The sequence below is a fragment of the Astatotilapia calliptera genome, chromosome 9 (assembly GCF_900246225.1).
Source record: "Astatotilapia calliptera chromosome 9, fAstCal1.2, whole genome shotgun sequence".
In the NCBI taxonomy this organism is placed as follows: domain Eukaryota; kingdom Metazoa; phylum Chordata; class Actinopteri; order Cichliformes; family Cichlidae; genus Astatotilapia; species Astatotilapia calliptera.
This window is the reverse complement of record NC_039310.1, coordinates 35520313-35536691: the sequence shown is the minus strand read 5'-3', so window position 1 is coordinate 35536691 and position 16379 is coordinate 35520313. Positions and strand designations below refer to the sequence as shown.

At 40.6% G+C, this 16379-nt stretch overlaps 1 protein-coding gene across 1 annotated transcript; it reads left to right on the top strand.

Moving 5' to 3' along the window:
- The first annotated feature begins 1960 nt into the window (after nucleotides 1-1960).
- Nucleotides 1961-4044, top strand: LOC113028873 (zinc finger BED domain-containing protein 1-like). Its single transcript, XM_026179305.1, has 3 exons — nucleotides 1961-2613; nucleotides 2881-3428; nucleotides 3634-4044. The coding sequence occupies exons 1-3, from the start codon at nucleotides 1989-1991 to the stop codon at nucleotides 4042-4044; spliced, it is 1584 nt and encodes a 527-aa protein (XP_026035090.1). The 5' UTR covers nucleotides 1961-1988.
- Nucleotides 4045-16379: the final 12335 nt, after the last annotated feature.

Here is a 16379-nt window from a genome sequence, read left to right as displayed (position 1 = left end):
CCTGAGGAAAGCTAAGCAGACGTTATTTGGAGAGGAGAGGATAATGGCTGCTAAAGAAAGAATGCCGTTGGTTGAAAAGCGAGGTAAAACTACTTCAGTGGTGTGGAAACATTATGGGTTCGAGGAGTCTGACGTGGATCAAGTCGATATAGTGTGTAAACTTTGCTATGGTGTTGTAGCTGCACCACAGGGCAACACTACAAATTTATTCAATTATTTGAAGACCGCTCACGAAGTGACATACGATCAAACAATGAACCCAGTCAACACACATATGTGGGGCCCAAATAGGGAGCAGCAGGGCTAATATTTGGGGCCCACTTGGGAAACCCAACTGGGGTCCAGCTAATTTTGTCCTCAGTTTCCATGGTGGCCCCAAATGTGTTTTCCTAGATGGGTTTATGCTGGGTCCCAGATAAGCCCCAAATCAGGCCCAGTCAAAAAAAATATGTGGGGCCCAGATGGGTAGAAGCAGATCTGATATTTGGGGCCCACTTGGGTTACCCACCTAGGACCCAGCTAATTTTGTCCTCAGTTTCCATGGTGGCCCCAAATGTGTTTGCCCAGATGGATTATTGATGGGACCCGGATGGGCCCCAAATCAGGCCCAGCCAACAAATGAGTATGGGGCCCAGATGGGTAGAAGCGGGTCTGATGGTTGGGGCCCACTTGGGTTACCCACCTGGCACCCAGCTACTTTTGTCCTCAGTTTCCATGATGGCCCCAAATGTGTTTTCCCAGATGGGTTAATGATGGGTCCCAAATCAGCCCCAGACAATAAATGAGTATGGGGCCCAGATGGATAGAAGCAGGTCTGATACTTGGGGCCCACTTGGGTTACCAACCTGAGACCCAGCTATTTTTGTCCTCAGTTTCCATGGTGGCCCCAAGTGTGTTTGCCCAGATGGAATCTTGGATAATGTAAGTAAGCTATAATTTAAATCCCCTGTACAACAAAGCCAGTTTATCTTTTTTATTAATACTGATTACTATGAAATTTTAAAACAGTATGCTTTTTTATATAATACATTTTTTGTTTGGAGAACATGTTGACAAAAATGTCCACAGTATACACAAAACAATAACAAATAAATGTTATACAGTTTAAAGGAAAAACAAATGCAGCAAACCACAGCTTCTCACTCATTCACCAATCCATTGGTCCTGAAAAAAATAAAATAAAATAAAAAATTAGTGCATTTTCACAAACAAAATCAGATTTGCGATAGTACTGAAGTTGTTTTGGAGGTTGTGCTGTTCAAGTTGTTTGACCTCCTACATTGAACTCTTTGAAGACCATGAGTATTCATGGAAACAGAAAAGCTATTTACAAAATGATTTACCAAGTACGCACTCAAAAATTAAATTAATGTGAAATATTTTACCTTAAAACATTTAAGACAAATGTTTAAAAGATGTCGACATAGTTACAATGATAACTGGTGTTGTGGGCTGTCTCAGTGATTGGCACAGAGCTTAGAACAGGCAAGTGGTTAACCAGTTTTTTGCATGGTACAGCACCTCATAATGAACACAAAACAAAATAGTAAAATGTAACAAGGGCTAGGGCTGCTCAATTAATCGAATTTTAATCACGATTACGATCTGAGCTTTCAACGATCATTAAAAATGACTGAGCCGATTATTAGCCCCTCCCTCGTGCTTTACTCTCGCGAGGTGGCAAATCGAGCGCACCTCTCTGCGTTTCGAACACGCGTCACATCAATTAAGAGTACCTGAGGAGAGCTAAGCAGACGTTATTTGGAGAGGAGAGGATAATGGCTGCTAAAGAAAGAATGCCGTTGGTTGAAAAGCGAGGTAAAACTACTTCAGTGGTGTGGAAACATTATGGGTTCGCGGAGTCCGACGTGGATCAAGTCGATATAGTGTGTAAACTTTGCTACGGTGTTGTAGCTGCATCACAGGGCAACACTACAAATTTATTCAATCATTTGAAGACAGCTCACAAAGTGACATACGATCAAACAATGAAGGAGCATAGAGAAAAACCCTCAACAACACATGCTTCATCCTCACAGACCTCCATTCACGCTACCATGTACAACGCGACTAAATATCCCACCAGCTCCCAGAGACACAAGGAGATAACAAACGCGGTAACGTTTTTCCTCGCCAAAGACCAATGCTCAATTAACACAGTGGACACCCCCGGCTTTAAGAAACTAATCCACACTTTGGACAAACGGTATAACTTGCCATCTCGTCACTATTTTAGTCGAGTGGCGATTCCCGCTTTATATGACGAGTGTCATGATGGTGTCGCAAAGGAAGTGGCTACAGCCCAATATTTTGCCACCACAACGGACTTGTGGTCAAGCCGCACCACGGAGCCGTATTTGAGCCTCACGGTACATTTCATTGACATGGATTTCAACATGAAAACGAAATGTCTCCAGACATCATTTTTCCCAGAAGACCACACAGGGCAGAACATAGCTGCAGGTCTGAAACAAGCACTGGCTACGTGGGATCTGGAGGAGCGTAAACTCGTCTGTATAACCACAGACAACGCTGCAAATGTCATACTGGCTGCACAACTGAATGGCTGGATGAGGCTCCAGTGCTTTGGGCACAGATTACATTTGGCCATAGGTGAGTAGGCCTAATTCCTACTGAATATGATGCATAATGTGATTTTCTTTCAAGAAGTATACAACATAATGGTTCGAATGAATATAATAAATAAAAAACAATTTAAATTCAGAGATACTTTTATTCATTCTCACAGTCATACACATTTTCTATGAATTATACAAACACATAAATAAGCTACCATCACTTTTTCTTATTCATTCACACTCAAGGAAATGACAATCATCATCCTGATAATGCTTGTTTATATTTTTTATGTTTTTATAGAAAGAGCCATGAAAGATCACAGGATTGAGCGTGCAGTGGGGGTCTGCAAAAAAGTGGTCAGCACCTTTTCATTCAGTTGGAAAAAAAAGAGAGAGCTGAAAAAGGCACAGATAGACCTCAAACTGCCAGACCACTCCTTAAAGACTGAATGTCCAACCAGATGGGGATCTAGGCAGGCCATGGTTTCCAGAGTCCTTGAGCAGCAGAAGGCCATTGCCCATGTCCTCACCCAAGACAAAGGAACCAAGCACCTCATCCCCTCATGGCAGGACATTGATGTCCTTGAGGCCATCAACAAGACCTTGGGACCTCTGGTTGAATTCACTGATGCACTTTCTGGAGAGAAATATGTGAGTGTGTCTTTAATAAAACCAACACTCCACCTATTTAACAACTCAATCTTGGCTGAGCAAGATGATGACACAGACCTCTCAAAATGCATCAAGAGGAGAATACTGGAGTACCTAAATGAAAAGTATGGTGACTCACCAACACAAGAGTTGCTTGACATGGCCACTGTCCTGGACCCAAGGTTCAAACTGAGATATGTAAGCGAGGTCAGCCAAGAGACAATAAAAGCCAGACTGACAATGGAAATGAAGTCCGTCATGGTATTTATAAAGATACTAAACATCTATCTATCATTATTTATAGTAATTATTTAAGGATTGTATTTTAGAATGCCAAACCCGAGACAGATAAAACTGGTTCCTCATTCTGTGTTGCTGTCATTTTATATTTGTCCCATTAAAGGAGGCTGCAGTGATGGGGACACCCGTTGGTAACACGGAGGTTGCTGATGATGGTGCATCAAACCAAAAGAAGAGGAAAAAGGGCCTAAGCAGCTTCTTTAAGGCCCCTCACAGCACAGCTCCAGGTGCAGAACATGCTCTTCAACTGGACCGGGCCATAGCTTTTGAGCTTCAGGCCTACCTCCAGGCAGGGACCCTGGACACAGAGGAAGACCCACTGGGGTGGTGGAAGCTATCACAGAACCTCTTCCCACGACTCTCCATCCTGGCAAAGAAATATCTTTGCATCCCAGCCACAAGTGCCTCATCAGAAAGGGTCTTTAGTACTGGTGGAAATGTTGTCAACTGCCTGCGTGCATCCCTGAAGCCTGATCATGTCAATAGGCTGGTGTTTTTGGCTAAAAACCTTTGAAAGGTTGCAGGAACCATGTTTTGTTGAGCCATTTTGAGATTGTATGGGACTCGGGCCTACTAGTTTTTATTTATTTCTTATAAAAGGTACTACTTTCAGTGTTTAATTTTATTTTTGTACAGGCAGCAATTTTAGTTGACATACCTCAATGTCAGTTTGATGCACTTGTGCATTGTGTGGCTACACAGCTTGCCTTGATGTTTGGTTATTTATATGCATAAATATTATGCAGTAGTTTGAAGTTCACTAAACATTAATGTTTACATTTTTTTATTTATTTTTTATATTGCAAACATTTGCACGGTTATCAGAATTTGCACATTATTTTATATTATTTTTTGACAATCTTTAAAGCAATTATTCAATGCATTGTTATTGTTAAATAAATATCGTGAAATAATCGTGATCTCAATTTCATTGAAAATAATCGTGATTATCATTTTTGCCATAATCGAGCAGCCCTAACAAGGGCTACATCTACCAAGGAGAAAACAGATTCCACTTCTTGAGGTGTGTGCCAGGCGGGCGCCAATAATTTTCATGTAAATCAAAAATAGGGCCATCAGATAAATCAGTGTGTTACTAATTACACTGGAAAAAATAGAGGCTGGCTCTGGAGTTCATGGAGCTTATTCACATTCTGTGAGCAACCAAAAAACTGTTTAGTGAGAGACTTCTTCAAGTATGCTACAAGCCAGAAAGAAACGTGGTCATTCCTGCCAGCAGCCACCAACCTCCAGAACAACATGAGCTGATGGTTTCATCTCCACAATTTGTACAGTCTATCTAAACCACGTGTCAAAGTCAAGGCCTGCGGGCCACATCCGGCCTGGCATACATTTATATCCGGCCCGCAAGATCATTTTATATAGATGTACTATTATTGTTATGCATGGCCCGGCGATATGAGGCGCTAATAATATACAAACTACAGATCCCATAATGCAGCGCTGAAGCCTCCTTGCTGACCGCTAGGCTAACTGGGAACATTCCCGCGTCAATCAAGTCAAACTTCTGTTATTGCGAAGCTAGCCGCTCACAATGGTGGAGAGAAAAGTTGATTCTGAATGACTGCAGCTGTAGTGAGCATCCGTTATTCAAACATCAACAAAATATCTTACAACTAATGAACTTACCATATAGCACTTCAAAAACTTTAAGCCCTCGAAATTCCCGCTTTCCATGGCACCCAACGAAGTTATATTGCCTAAAAAGAGCATTGTCCATAATGTAGGCCATCATTCTTCTTGTGGCTTCATCAACAGTGCTCCCTCTGATCTCTGCCACAACAGCAACCTTAGGACACGCAAGGACAATAATTTTACTGACAGTAGTACCATCAGTCACACCTAAAAGAAAGCAAGCACAGCTACACAGTAATTAGGCTCTATAATATTGATGCTAATTGACTGAGAAAGAGTTAGGTGTCAAAGTCAAACACTGTCTGATGTGAATGCAAAGAGCTAAATGATTCACCAAAAGTAATTTCTTAAGTTTTGGGTTTGGCATGGCACAACTTATAACTAGGTAATGTTTGGAGAAGTTATTTTATTAACAAAAATAGCAACTTTTGTTCAGCTCTCCTCCCACTCCTTCATTGCACTGACCATGTTCGAACAAACAGCAACTTTCCTTGATCATAACTGCTAGCATGAAACACAGACTGATTGAGGCATTAATCATTGAATATTGTTATTACATCATTATTATTTACCACTTCTTTTAGGAAGACAGGGTCTGCCAGTTTTTGCTCCAGTGCTGCCACATCTGCTACTGTCCGGATGGGAAATACAGCACCCTCGGGTAATACTGCAGCAACTGGTCCATCACGTTGTGTAAGGAGAGACTGTAGCATTCGACTGTGGATCCTCTGAGTGTCCTTAATGTCTTCCAGGAGGGTTAGAACATGTACAAACATGCTCGTATTGGTGGCTTGTAGAAGTTGTCTTGGAACTGTTTGTGAAACCACAGGTGAAGGAGTTGAGGGTTGTAGCGGCTGAACAAATGGATGAGTGATGTTCAGGAAGTGAGTTTCACTTGAATGTCTATTCTCCATTGCTGATGGTGGTGAGGTCTCTGGCTGTTCCGCAGTGTTGTCCCAATCCTCATCAGAGCTCGACGGGATCACTGGCCTTAAAACAAACAAAATACAACAAACATACACACACAAATAAATAATAAACCAAACACATAATTTAGGGTACTGGTTAGTCCTACAAACTAAAAACATTAATGTATATAATGGCATCAAAAAAAAAGTCTAAAACAGATTTTTAAAAGTCAACAAGTTATAAAGCGCTATTTTGAAATCATATCTGAACCTGATGAGCAAGGGTCTGCTAAAGAAACTGTCAGGTTTTTTTTTTTCTTATAATCTCAATAATAAATTTTTGCTTTTAAGGTGTTTTCAACATAATTACCTCCTTTTCCGCTTCCCTTTCCCAATCTGCTTCCAGAATCCAAATAAATTCCACCAAGGAAGGTTTCTAATGGGAAGCAGGAAATGCTGTCTAAAGGGCCAAACTTCCGTACATCTTGAGCTAGGTGTATTAAAGAATGTATATTATAACCAACAAAGTCAAGACCATAAATCAAAGCAAAATCTTTCACAAACTGCTTCAAAACATCCTCTGCATAATCACAGTCAGTTATCAATATACAAATCAGGACTTAGAAGAATTCTTGTAGATACAGATAACAGTATAAAGTATCTATACATTTGGCTTGGTATATTATTCAGTAGAACTGGGCTTGTGTAAAGCAAAACTTGTCTCAATTCAGTTGCTTTCTACGTGCTAATTTCAATGAGAGCCCTTGGTTTCCTTGCAAAACTTTAAGGAAGATATTGCCTGACAGAAACCATGAATGCTGAAATTAGTTAGAATTTGCATAGACTGTCTGCATTTTCGGGGACTTTTTAACCAAAGATAAATAAGCTTGCGCATTACCCCCATATCCCACACCCAGCTCGTTCAAAGTGACACCCCAACCTGGTGCTCTTTGTTGGCCATAGCACAAAGTTTCATCAGTCCTTTAGTCAACAGAAATTTCATGATAACATAATCTTTAGCATGTTCATCACAATCGTAGTGCTCTTCCTCAAGTGTTTTATTCTCAAAAGAATCAGAGTACAATATTAAGTCCTGATGATGCTCTGACTCATTTTACTGTGAAACGAAACTAAAATGTTCAACAACTTTCTGAGCTCTTTGTCCTCTGAGATTGCTCCATTGCTTTCTGAAAGACAGCTCACAGATTCTGAAGCTCCAGGTTTCATCACTCTCCAATCAAAATTCAAAATTAACTGAACCAGCAGCAAAAGAAGATCCAAACTATGCTTCACATTTGATAAATACTGTCATTAATTCCCTCTTCCTGTCTTGTTTCCACCACGATTGAAAAAAAACAAACAAAAAAAAACAAAACATCATACTTCTTGCACAGCTCTCTCGTAGTATACTTCAAGAAAAGTTTCCCCATCTGAAATATGTTTTCCACATTATTCCCTTGCTTATTATACATCAGTGTACAGTTGTGCTTAGCGCTGTTGTCAGTTGTTTTTTGTGCCAAATTATGCCAAATTGCAAAAAACTCACCTTGTTCACTAATAAAACCTCTAAAAAAAATTTCTGTAACTTTGCTCTGCTTTACTTCAGCAGCATCAGGTAATGTTCATATATTGATTCATGGTTTTCTTCAGTTTTTGTTCAACTGCAGAATATTTCTAAGGCTATCTGATTTAAAAAGCCACTCCAGGAAAATCTCCTTTTTTCTGTGTTTTATCCTCAGTTACTTTGGCATAAAGACATCTCCTGTGATGCTTACACCAGCCTTAAAAGCTGTTGTATTACAATAAAAGACCCTGACATCACTTTATAAAGTAACAATTCTAATTGTTACAAACTCAAAAAAAGATTCCTACAAGTATATTTCTGGCATGCATCAAATTTTAAATAGAAATGAATTTTGAAATATACACTGCTTCTTATGTCAAAGTCTGTAAAAATAAAGAAAGAAAGAAATCACACATAACCCTTGCTACTATTCACTCCACTGTCCAACAGCAAAATCAAACCAATATACAGATATTAATAACATATTATTGTAATAGTGTGACTATGCAATTTATAAGTAGCCATAGTCATAATCAAAACAACAAACATCTCAAGTTTTGAGATAATTGCAAACCCTCCTGGCCAATAACCACACAAGCTGTCCATGCAGGAAGGCTGATAAAGGAGCATGCACAAAATTCAAACAAATTTAAGCCATAATGAAACAAATTAAAATAACAGTGCGCATGCACAAATAAGGCATCAGACAAACACTTAAAGATCACAGATCTTTAGGACCACATCCAAAGAGCAATTGCTTTTCTTTTTTATAAATAAATAAATGTGTAGATTCTAGCCAAATATACATTACAAAAAGGAAAAAAGGAGGGCCACAGCAATCATAGTAAAAGGAGTTGGCACTGTGGCCCTAACAAGACCGACCAGTTCTGCTTAAATAATCAGTTTCCCTCATGTACAGAGCTTGCACAACAGTAAGAGGCAGATTCTTGAGTCAGTACAGTATTTCTGATGAAGTTCTCACTAAAACAACTACACATATAAAGTTGCATACTAAAGTGTGTATAAAAAAAAAACCCCAAACAAATCAAGAATACCTATATTTTCTTTTTTGCTTTTTCTGGAAAAATGAGAACAATGGCAAGAAAAATGATGATTATGTCTTCTACAGAAATAGAGTGCTCACTGATCTGCCTCTCTGACTGCTGTGCATGCTCCTGACACAGGGGCAAAAGCTGGGGACTAGTTGCTCATGGCCATGGCCTACCCTCCTCACTTAGCCCTGAGGAATGAAGCTAATAAAGACAACACCAAAGCAATTTTGGTTGCTCTGATAGTGAAAATACCCTCCCATATTCCTCCTAAAAAACTAGAACTTTGTTAAATTGGTCTAATACAGTCCTTTATTAATACTAATCATAGAGAAAAACCAAGATAATGTTTAAGTACAACTTGATGTTAAGTACATGCAGTCATTAATTTTGGTGCTAGTTAAGCACTATACAGGACACCAGACAATGCTTTCAAACTGTGAAAATTGGCTAAATCCAACATTACCTAAAAATTTAAACTAGCTTAGCCTTGCGTGAGTGCTAGGAAAAAGTTCGCCAGCACTTGTGCCATACATTACTTTGCAGCATCATAACTTTGTAAACATTTCATTTATACTTAGGGATTCAAATTAAGTCAAAAAGTTCTTACCGTTAGTGCAGAAAATAAGTCCGTAGCTCAAAGATGAACTTAATCCAAAAATTGCCAGCTTAACTGTCAGCTTTGTCCAAGGGCGCGAAATGAAGAATGTTCCAGAATGGGGGGCGAAATAACGCGAGATTTCGAAAAGCACTCTTACATGGAGTGAAATTTTTTTCCCACTCAAATGTAAAACCATTTGTTTTATTTTATTAAGCGTCTTACAATTTTAAGTCTGTCAAGGGGTTGACAATTTGTTCAAACACAGTAAGAGAGAAATGAGACACTGACAGACCGACTCAGAGTTTCAAAGACGTGCGCACGGGTGAGAGTCTCTGAGCAGACTAACACACCGAGCACCGTTTACTCGCTTTATTTATAAGGCAAAATGGGTTACATAGTACTTCCTCTTTCAACTGAAGAGGGGAGAGCTCAGGCATTGTCTTAGCTATCTAACTTCTGCACACAAACTGAAAAACAACGACACAGCAGTATTCATGCTTATCTGACATCGCAGACACTGAAGTAAAGAATGCATGTATATATCCTGTCTTTGTCAAACATCCCACACACTTAAGCAAGGAATACATTGTGTTCTTTTCAACAGTAAGCTTTACCGTGTGAAAATATATAAACACTTGATTATAAGGCATACTTGTTTCTACTTGATTATACTTTAATGATTTAACTAAAATAACAATTCTCTTAACATTCCCTCCTGATGTTAATATATTTCACATGTTTTACTCAATGCATAGTCACTTGTTAGTCACATTTTCAACTTGCACGTCATTCAGTGAAATAATTAAACAACAAGCTTGTCAAGATTGTCATAGAGATTTTCTTCTCTCTCTCCCACACTCAGCATATCATACTGACGATAGGGATCCTCCATAACTGACTGAGCCAAGACATGGTTTCCTAACATACGCTTGAACATGTTTGTCATTATGCTTCTCAGACATGGGATAATACAAGCAATGAAAAGGCAAAATAGTAACATCACACTGAAAAGGGCCAACAGGCCTTTAATCAGTAGAGATTTCCAAGAGCCGCTCAGCAGCCAGTCCCACCAACCTTGAGTATCGGTAACGTAGTCCTGCTGCTGAGCGTCTCTCAGTTGTTTCAAAACATTCAAAGCATTTGTCATGTTTAATGAATGGATGTTATCAGGTATGTAGGTACAACATGTAGTGTTAAACAATACGCAGAGACCACCTTTCTCTGCGAGAATGATGTCTAAAGCCACTCGGTGCTGCATGACAGTGATGCGAATTGCATCAATTTCTTCATTCTGTCCTTGATTAATGCGGGTTGAAGCATTTAAAAATAATCCAAAACGATAGTCCAGGGTTTCTATCTGTAGTGCGTGTTTCCCTACTCCTATCCATGGAAACAAAGCGTGTATTACCTTCTGGCTCTTGGTCCAGAGTTTGAAGTCATCTGGTACATCAGAACCAAGATATGGATCATGGGGCTTGAGGCCTGTGTTACGTTTAGCTCTGGTGTTGCTGTTCACTGACATCTTAAAGGTGTGGTCAGATACCAGAACAGGGGCACAGAGTCCGGTGCTGTTTGGTGGCAGCATGAAATAGACTTTCAGGCCACACGCCCAAGCTGCGCCCTGTACCCAGTATGTACCTGTTGATGAGCCGATGCCATCCCAATCTGGTGCCGCCAGGATCATGGAGCAGTTTCGGTTTTGTCCTAATTTCTTCAGACCCTGGGGCGTACCTGTTTGTCCGGTTGCTCCTGTGAAGTTAAAGCACACTGGGTGTTGTATGTCAGGTGGCAAAACAACTGAGAATGATTTCAGTTTTCTATGGCTGACGTTTATATGCACCCAGTAGGCTTCATTGCAGGTGTAGTTTATATTTGGGTACTGGTGGGTGCAGTTTGTTATGTTGTAGATTAAAGACTTTACACTCTGTGGGACTATATATTGTGTAGTGTTGTGGCATGTGTTGCTGTTTTGGTCCTTTATGGATCCACCTATCACCATCACAGGTTTTCCTGGTGTTGAGCAGGTCCCGGTAATGGCTTTGTCATATATGCAGAGTGCTTCAGCCTTGGTTGGGGGTTTTCCATACACTGTGGCATGGAGTGCTGTCGTGGGCATATGTGAGCAGACATAGCAGTTTGCGGCATTGTCTTCTCTGTGCACTCTGTCATGGACATACCGGTACCATGCATTGTTCAGCCACGGGTGGTTGTGTTCTTTGTCTATCTCCTTCATGTGCGAGTTGTCGTGGGTCCACCTCTTAGGTCGGAGAATAATTGGTACTGTCTTGTGGGTTCCACTGGGCATCAACCAAAAGAGTGTCGTCATCAGGAGGATAGCCATTAGACAGAATATGTAGCACATGAGTAGTTTTCGTTTGATGTCACAAGCGCCCATGCACAACAGCTTTGGGGCTGGAACTGGTGCTAGCATTGATTCTGAAGCTGGTTCTTCTTCTGGATTTATCAGGTTGTTTTCCTCAGTCATCTTGTTGAGATTTTATTCAGGCGTCCCTGGTGTTATTATTGGTTCTGCTCTTCGGTGGGATAGGTCAGTCTGATCTTCAGGGCGACCAGGCACACCCGAGCTCCCACGTGAGTAGCACTGCCGAGGAAGCACAGGGCGGGAAACCCGTTCAGCCCTGTCCTCCAGCAGGGGTTCACGTAAGAGTCAGGGGAACCGGCGTCTTATTGTGGTGCAAACACTTTCTTCACGTGGGATTGATGAATCCACGAAACTCGTTCGGCTATCTTACACGCTGTGGGTGTGGTAAGTAGCACCTGGAAGGGACCTTCCCACTTTGGAGCACTCCAGTTTTTCCGCTGGAGGACTTTAATCAGAATCCAATCACCGGGGTTCAACCTGCAAGAAACTGAAGAAAAGTCACTCGGCAGTTGATTGCTTAATCTCACTTCTTTATTCTCAAATAGTTTTGTCATCCATTCTGCCATTGTTGTTTCTGCAATAGATTTATTAATTGGCTCACTCATTATGGGGAGTGGAAAATGTCTGCCATGTACGATTTCAAATGGCGTTAGACCACCTGTTCCTTGAGTTATTCTCATCCATAATTTAACCAAGCTTAGACATTCAGGCCAAGGTTTTTTAGTCTCTTCCATACATTTCCTCAACCTTTGTTTAATTGTGCCGTTAGTTCTCTCGACTAATCCTGCACTTTGTGGATGATAAGAACAGTGATGTTTTATGCTGAAGCCTAAAGCTTCAGAAACTTTACTTATTACTTCATTTACAAAATGTGTGCCATTGTCTGATCTTATCAGAGATGGAATACCGTACGTTGGAATAAAATGATTACATAGACATTTTGCTACTGATATTGCATCTGCTTTTTTCACTGGGTATATTTCTGGCCACTTGGAAAATACATCAATTATCACAAGTGCATATTTGGAGGATTGTGATTCATTTAATTCTATGAAATCCATGTGGACAGTGTGAAATGGATGCGGTGGTATAGGGAAATGCCCTCGCTTTGGACGTAGATTTCCCTGTGCGTTGTGTCTTTGGCAAATCATACATGTTCTGATAAACTCTTGTGCTGAACTTTCAAAATTTTTTGTATAGAATTGTTTATTAAGAATATTAATCATCCCTCCTGATGACACATGAGTTTTCCCATGTGTCACTAAAGCAGCAGTTCTATGCAAAGATTTTGGAAGCACTGGTTTGCCATTACACATCATGAGGTTGTCTTTTAATTCTGCTCCATCTTTCACCCAAGATTTTTGTTCACTCAGCGATGCTGTTTTCTGTGCATCTGCTAGTATTTCTAAAGGTATTAGATCTATGGTTTCTGTTGTTAAAACATCAATTTGTTTTTCTGCAGCTGCTTTTGCTGCTTTGTTAGCAAAGTTATTTCCTCTCGTAATTTCTGTGTCATCCTTTTGATGAGCTGCACATTTGCATAGTGCTAATTCTTTTGGCAACGTTATTACTTCTAATAGCTTTTTTAGAAGGTTTGCATGTTGAACTGTGTTGCCTGAGGAAGTTGTCATTCCTCTGTTATGCCATATTTTAGCGAAATGATGAACTGCTGAATAGACATATTGACTGTCTGTGTAAACATTAACACTTTGACCCTTATATAAAGTACATGCTCTGATGACTGCGGTTAGTTCTGCGCTTTGAGCAGAGTTTGAGGAGCTGAGAGCTTTTGCTTCTATCACTTTATCAACAGTTGTGACCGCATAACCCACACAATTTCTACCGTGAATGTCTTTTGACGCTGAGCCGTCCACAAAAACATTACTGAAACTGCTCTGGGGGGAGCTGTATATATCAGTGCGAGGTTTTGTATCTTCCTCTAATTTTTGAATGCAACAGTGTTGTTCTCCGTCCAGAGAAGTCGGCAAAAGTGTACTTGGGTTTAGCTGGCCACACTTCTCTATTTTTATGTGTGATTGTGTAAGTAGAATCCCCACATAAGAAAGTTGTCTTGCATGCGTGAGGAAAGAGAGGTTCGCTTGGAGCAAAATAGAGGTCACTGCATGTGGGACTTTGATGATCAATTTATGTCCTAGAACAATGTCTGCACATTTTTTAACTGCCTCTGCTGCTGCTGCGCATGCCTGAACACAGGTAGGTAATCCAGCAGCTACAGAGTCAAGTTTGCATGAGTAGAAAGCTAATGGACGTTGTTTTTCTCCAAAAGCTTGAGTTAAGACTGCTTTCATATACCCTCCTGCACCATCAACATGGAGAACGAAAGGTTTTCCATAGTCTGGTAATGCTAAGACGGTACATGTCTGCAGTGCTATTTTCAAATCAACGAAAGCTTTTTCTGCTTCTGGAGTCCATTGTACTTTGTCTTTTAATGCTAGATCTTTACCATAAATGAGGTTCTGTAGTGGTTGAGCTAGTAATGCGTATTCTGGAATCCAGCATCTACAGAAATTGCACAGTCCTAAAAAACTCATCATTTGTTGTTTAGTTACTGGTTTTGGGGCATTTTGGACTGCTATCTTTCTGCTCTCTAACAGCTGCCTGCCTTGTCCTGTCAATTTGTGGCCAAGGTATGTTACTTCCTGGCTCCACAATTGCAGTTTATGCTGTGACACTTTATGGCCTTGCTCTGCGAGATGTTGCAAAACTGTTAATGTGTTTTCTTTGCACTCATCTTTTGTATGGCCTGTGATCAATATATCATCTACATACAACAAGAACTGCCCTGGGGCAGGGAGCGTACAAGATGACATTGATTTTCTCAAAGCCTCTGCATACAGAGTTGGGCTATTCTGGAATCCCTGAGGCAACCTTGTATAAGTATACTTTTGATTGTCAAAAGTGAATCCGAATAACTTCTGTGAGTCAGGGTGCAGAGGTACGGAGAAGAAGGCATTGGACAAGTCTATTACAGAGAACCACCGTTCTTTTGGTGTTACTTGATTTAGAATTGTGTGTGGATTTGCAACCACTGGAGGTATTTGCTCTGTTACCTCATTTATTGCTCTTAGATCATGAACTAAGCGATATTTTCCTGTATTAGCCTTTTTTACTGGAAAAATTGGTGTATTACACGTGGCTTCATTAGTTTTCACGAGAATACCTGCTTTTTGCATCTCTGCTATGACTGGTCTGATACCTTCTTTTGCCTCTGCACTCAAGGGATATTGTGGTTTTACAGGCCTATATGAGGTTGTAGTTTTCACCACTACTGGATCTGCTCCTTTTATTAGGCCTACATCCGTGGGTCCTTGAGACCATAATGTTTGTGGCAGCTTCTCTAGTTCTGGATGTGCTTCAATTGTTAATACTTGTCATTCATCTTGCTCTGTTGTGGCTAAATGTGTGGCTGGTGTGGCTGTCACCGGCCAACACAGCGTTAGCCTCATGCACCCAGTTCTACGGCCTTTTTGCCAGTCCTCACACTCTATTTTGTCATATCTGTCCATTTCTACATTTCTCAGCACTGTGCCTAACTCAGACCAAGGCGTTTGGTCGTTGCGTGCAACAGATACATGAGGGTTGCACATCTTATTTAAGCGCTGCACTGCATCTGTCTGTAACACTGAGCATACTGCATTACCACTCTGTGTCACATACAGGTGTTGTAGGACTAGTTTTTGCGGTCCTAGTCTGTGCACTTGTTGATCATAAATTTTGTCTGGACCTGGGACATATTTATACCACAAGGTGTTGTGATATTTTGCTGGGTCCTGTCTATGTGAGTGCTCAGGTAAGTACATATTAGCTTTGGCCTCTAATGGTTCAAGTTTTGGTAAATCTAAGGCCCAGTAATAATTTGGCTCACCTAAACCTTCACAAACAAAAATGTCTTCAGTTTGGCTCTGACTTTCAGAGAGTAGGAGTCTGGCTTTCATGCCACTTTCTTCAGGAAAAACTCCTATTTTTAATTTTGTTAAAGCATCTCTTCCTAACAAATTTAGTGGACAAGATGGATCATAGATGCACTGATTTTTGCAGGCACGGCCACTATCTCTATGTGACATAAAAAGGGGGTCGGTTAGATGCTGTTTTGTCACATGTCCTGAGGCTGATTTCACGATTAAGGTATCTTTTGAAAAGGTTAAATTTGGGACTTCTACTGTTAGGACAGTTTTACAAGCACCTGTGTCGCAAAGGAATTTTATTGGGACCCCGTTAACGTGCACTATAACGGTGGGCTTTGCTTCTGATCCTAGCAGCAGTTGTTCAATGTTGTAAACTTCCCCTTCACTTGTTTCACTTCCCTTTTCTTGTGCTAGTCATTCATCACGGCGTCTGCGCCTGTCATCTCCACCTTCCTGTTCTTGGCTTACATTTCTACAGTTTCGAGCAAAGTGCCCGATTTTACCACAGTTATAACATCTCATATCTCTTCTATCTCTTCTTTGTCCTGCTTTTTGCTTTCCCCTACTTTGCTTAAAACCTGCCGTGTGTTGCTGTCCTGAGAAGGCTATAAAGCCTGTCTCTGGATCAATCATGAAAACTCCTTCTGTTTTTTCTTTTTGTTTTTGAATTTTGACTGCATGCTCAGCATATTGTAGGGCCTCAGGCAATGCGTTTATCGTTTTCTACCATCCACGCCTTGAAAAGGTGCCATTCTGCTAAGC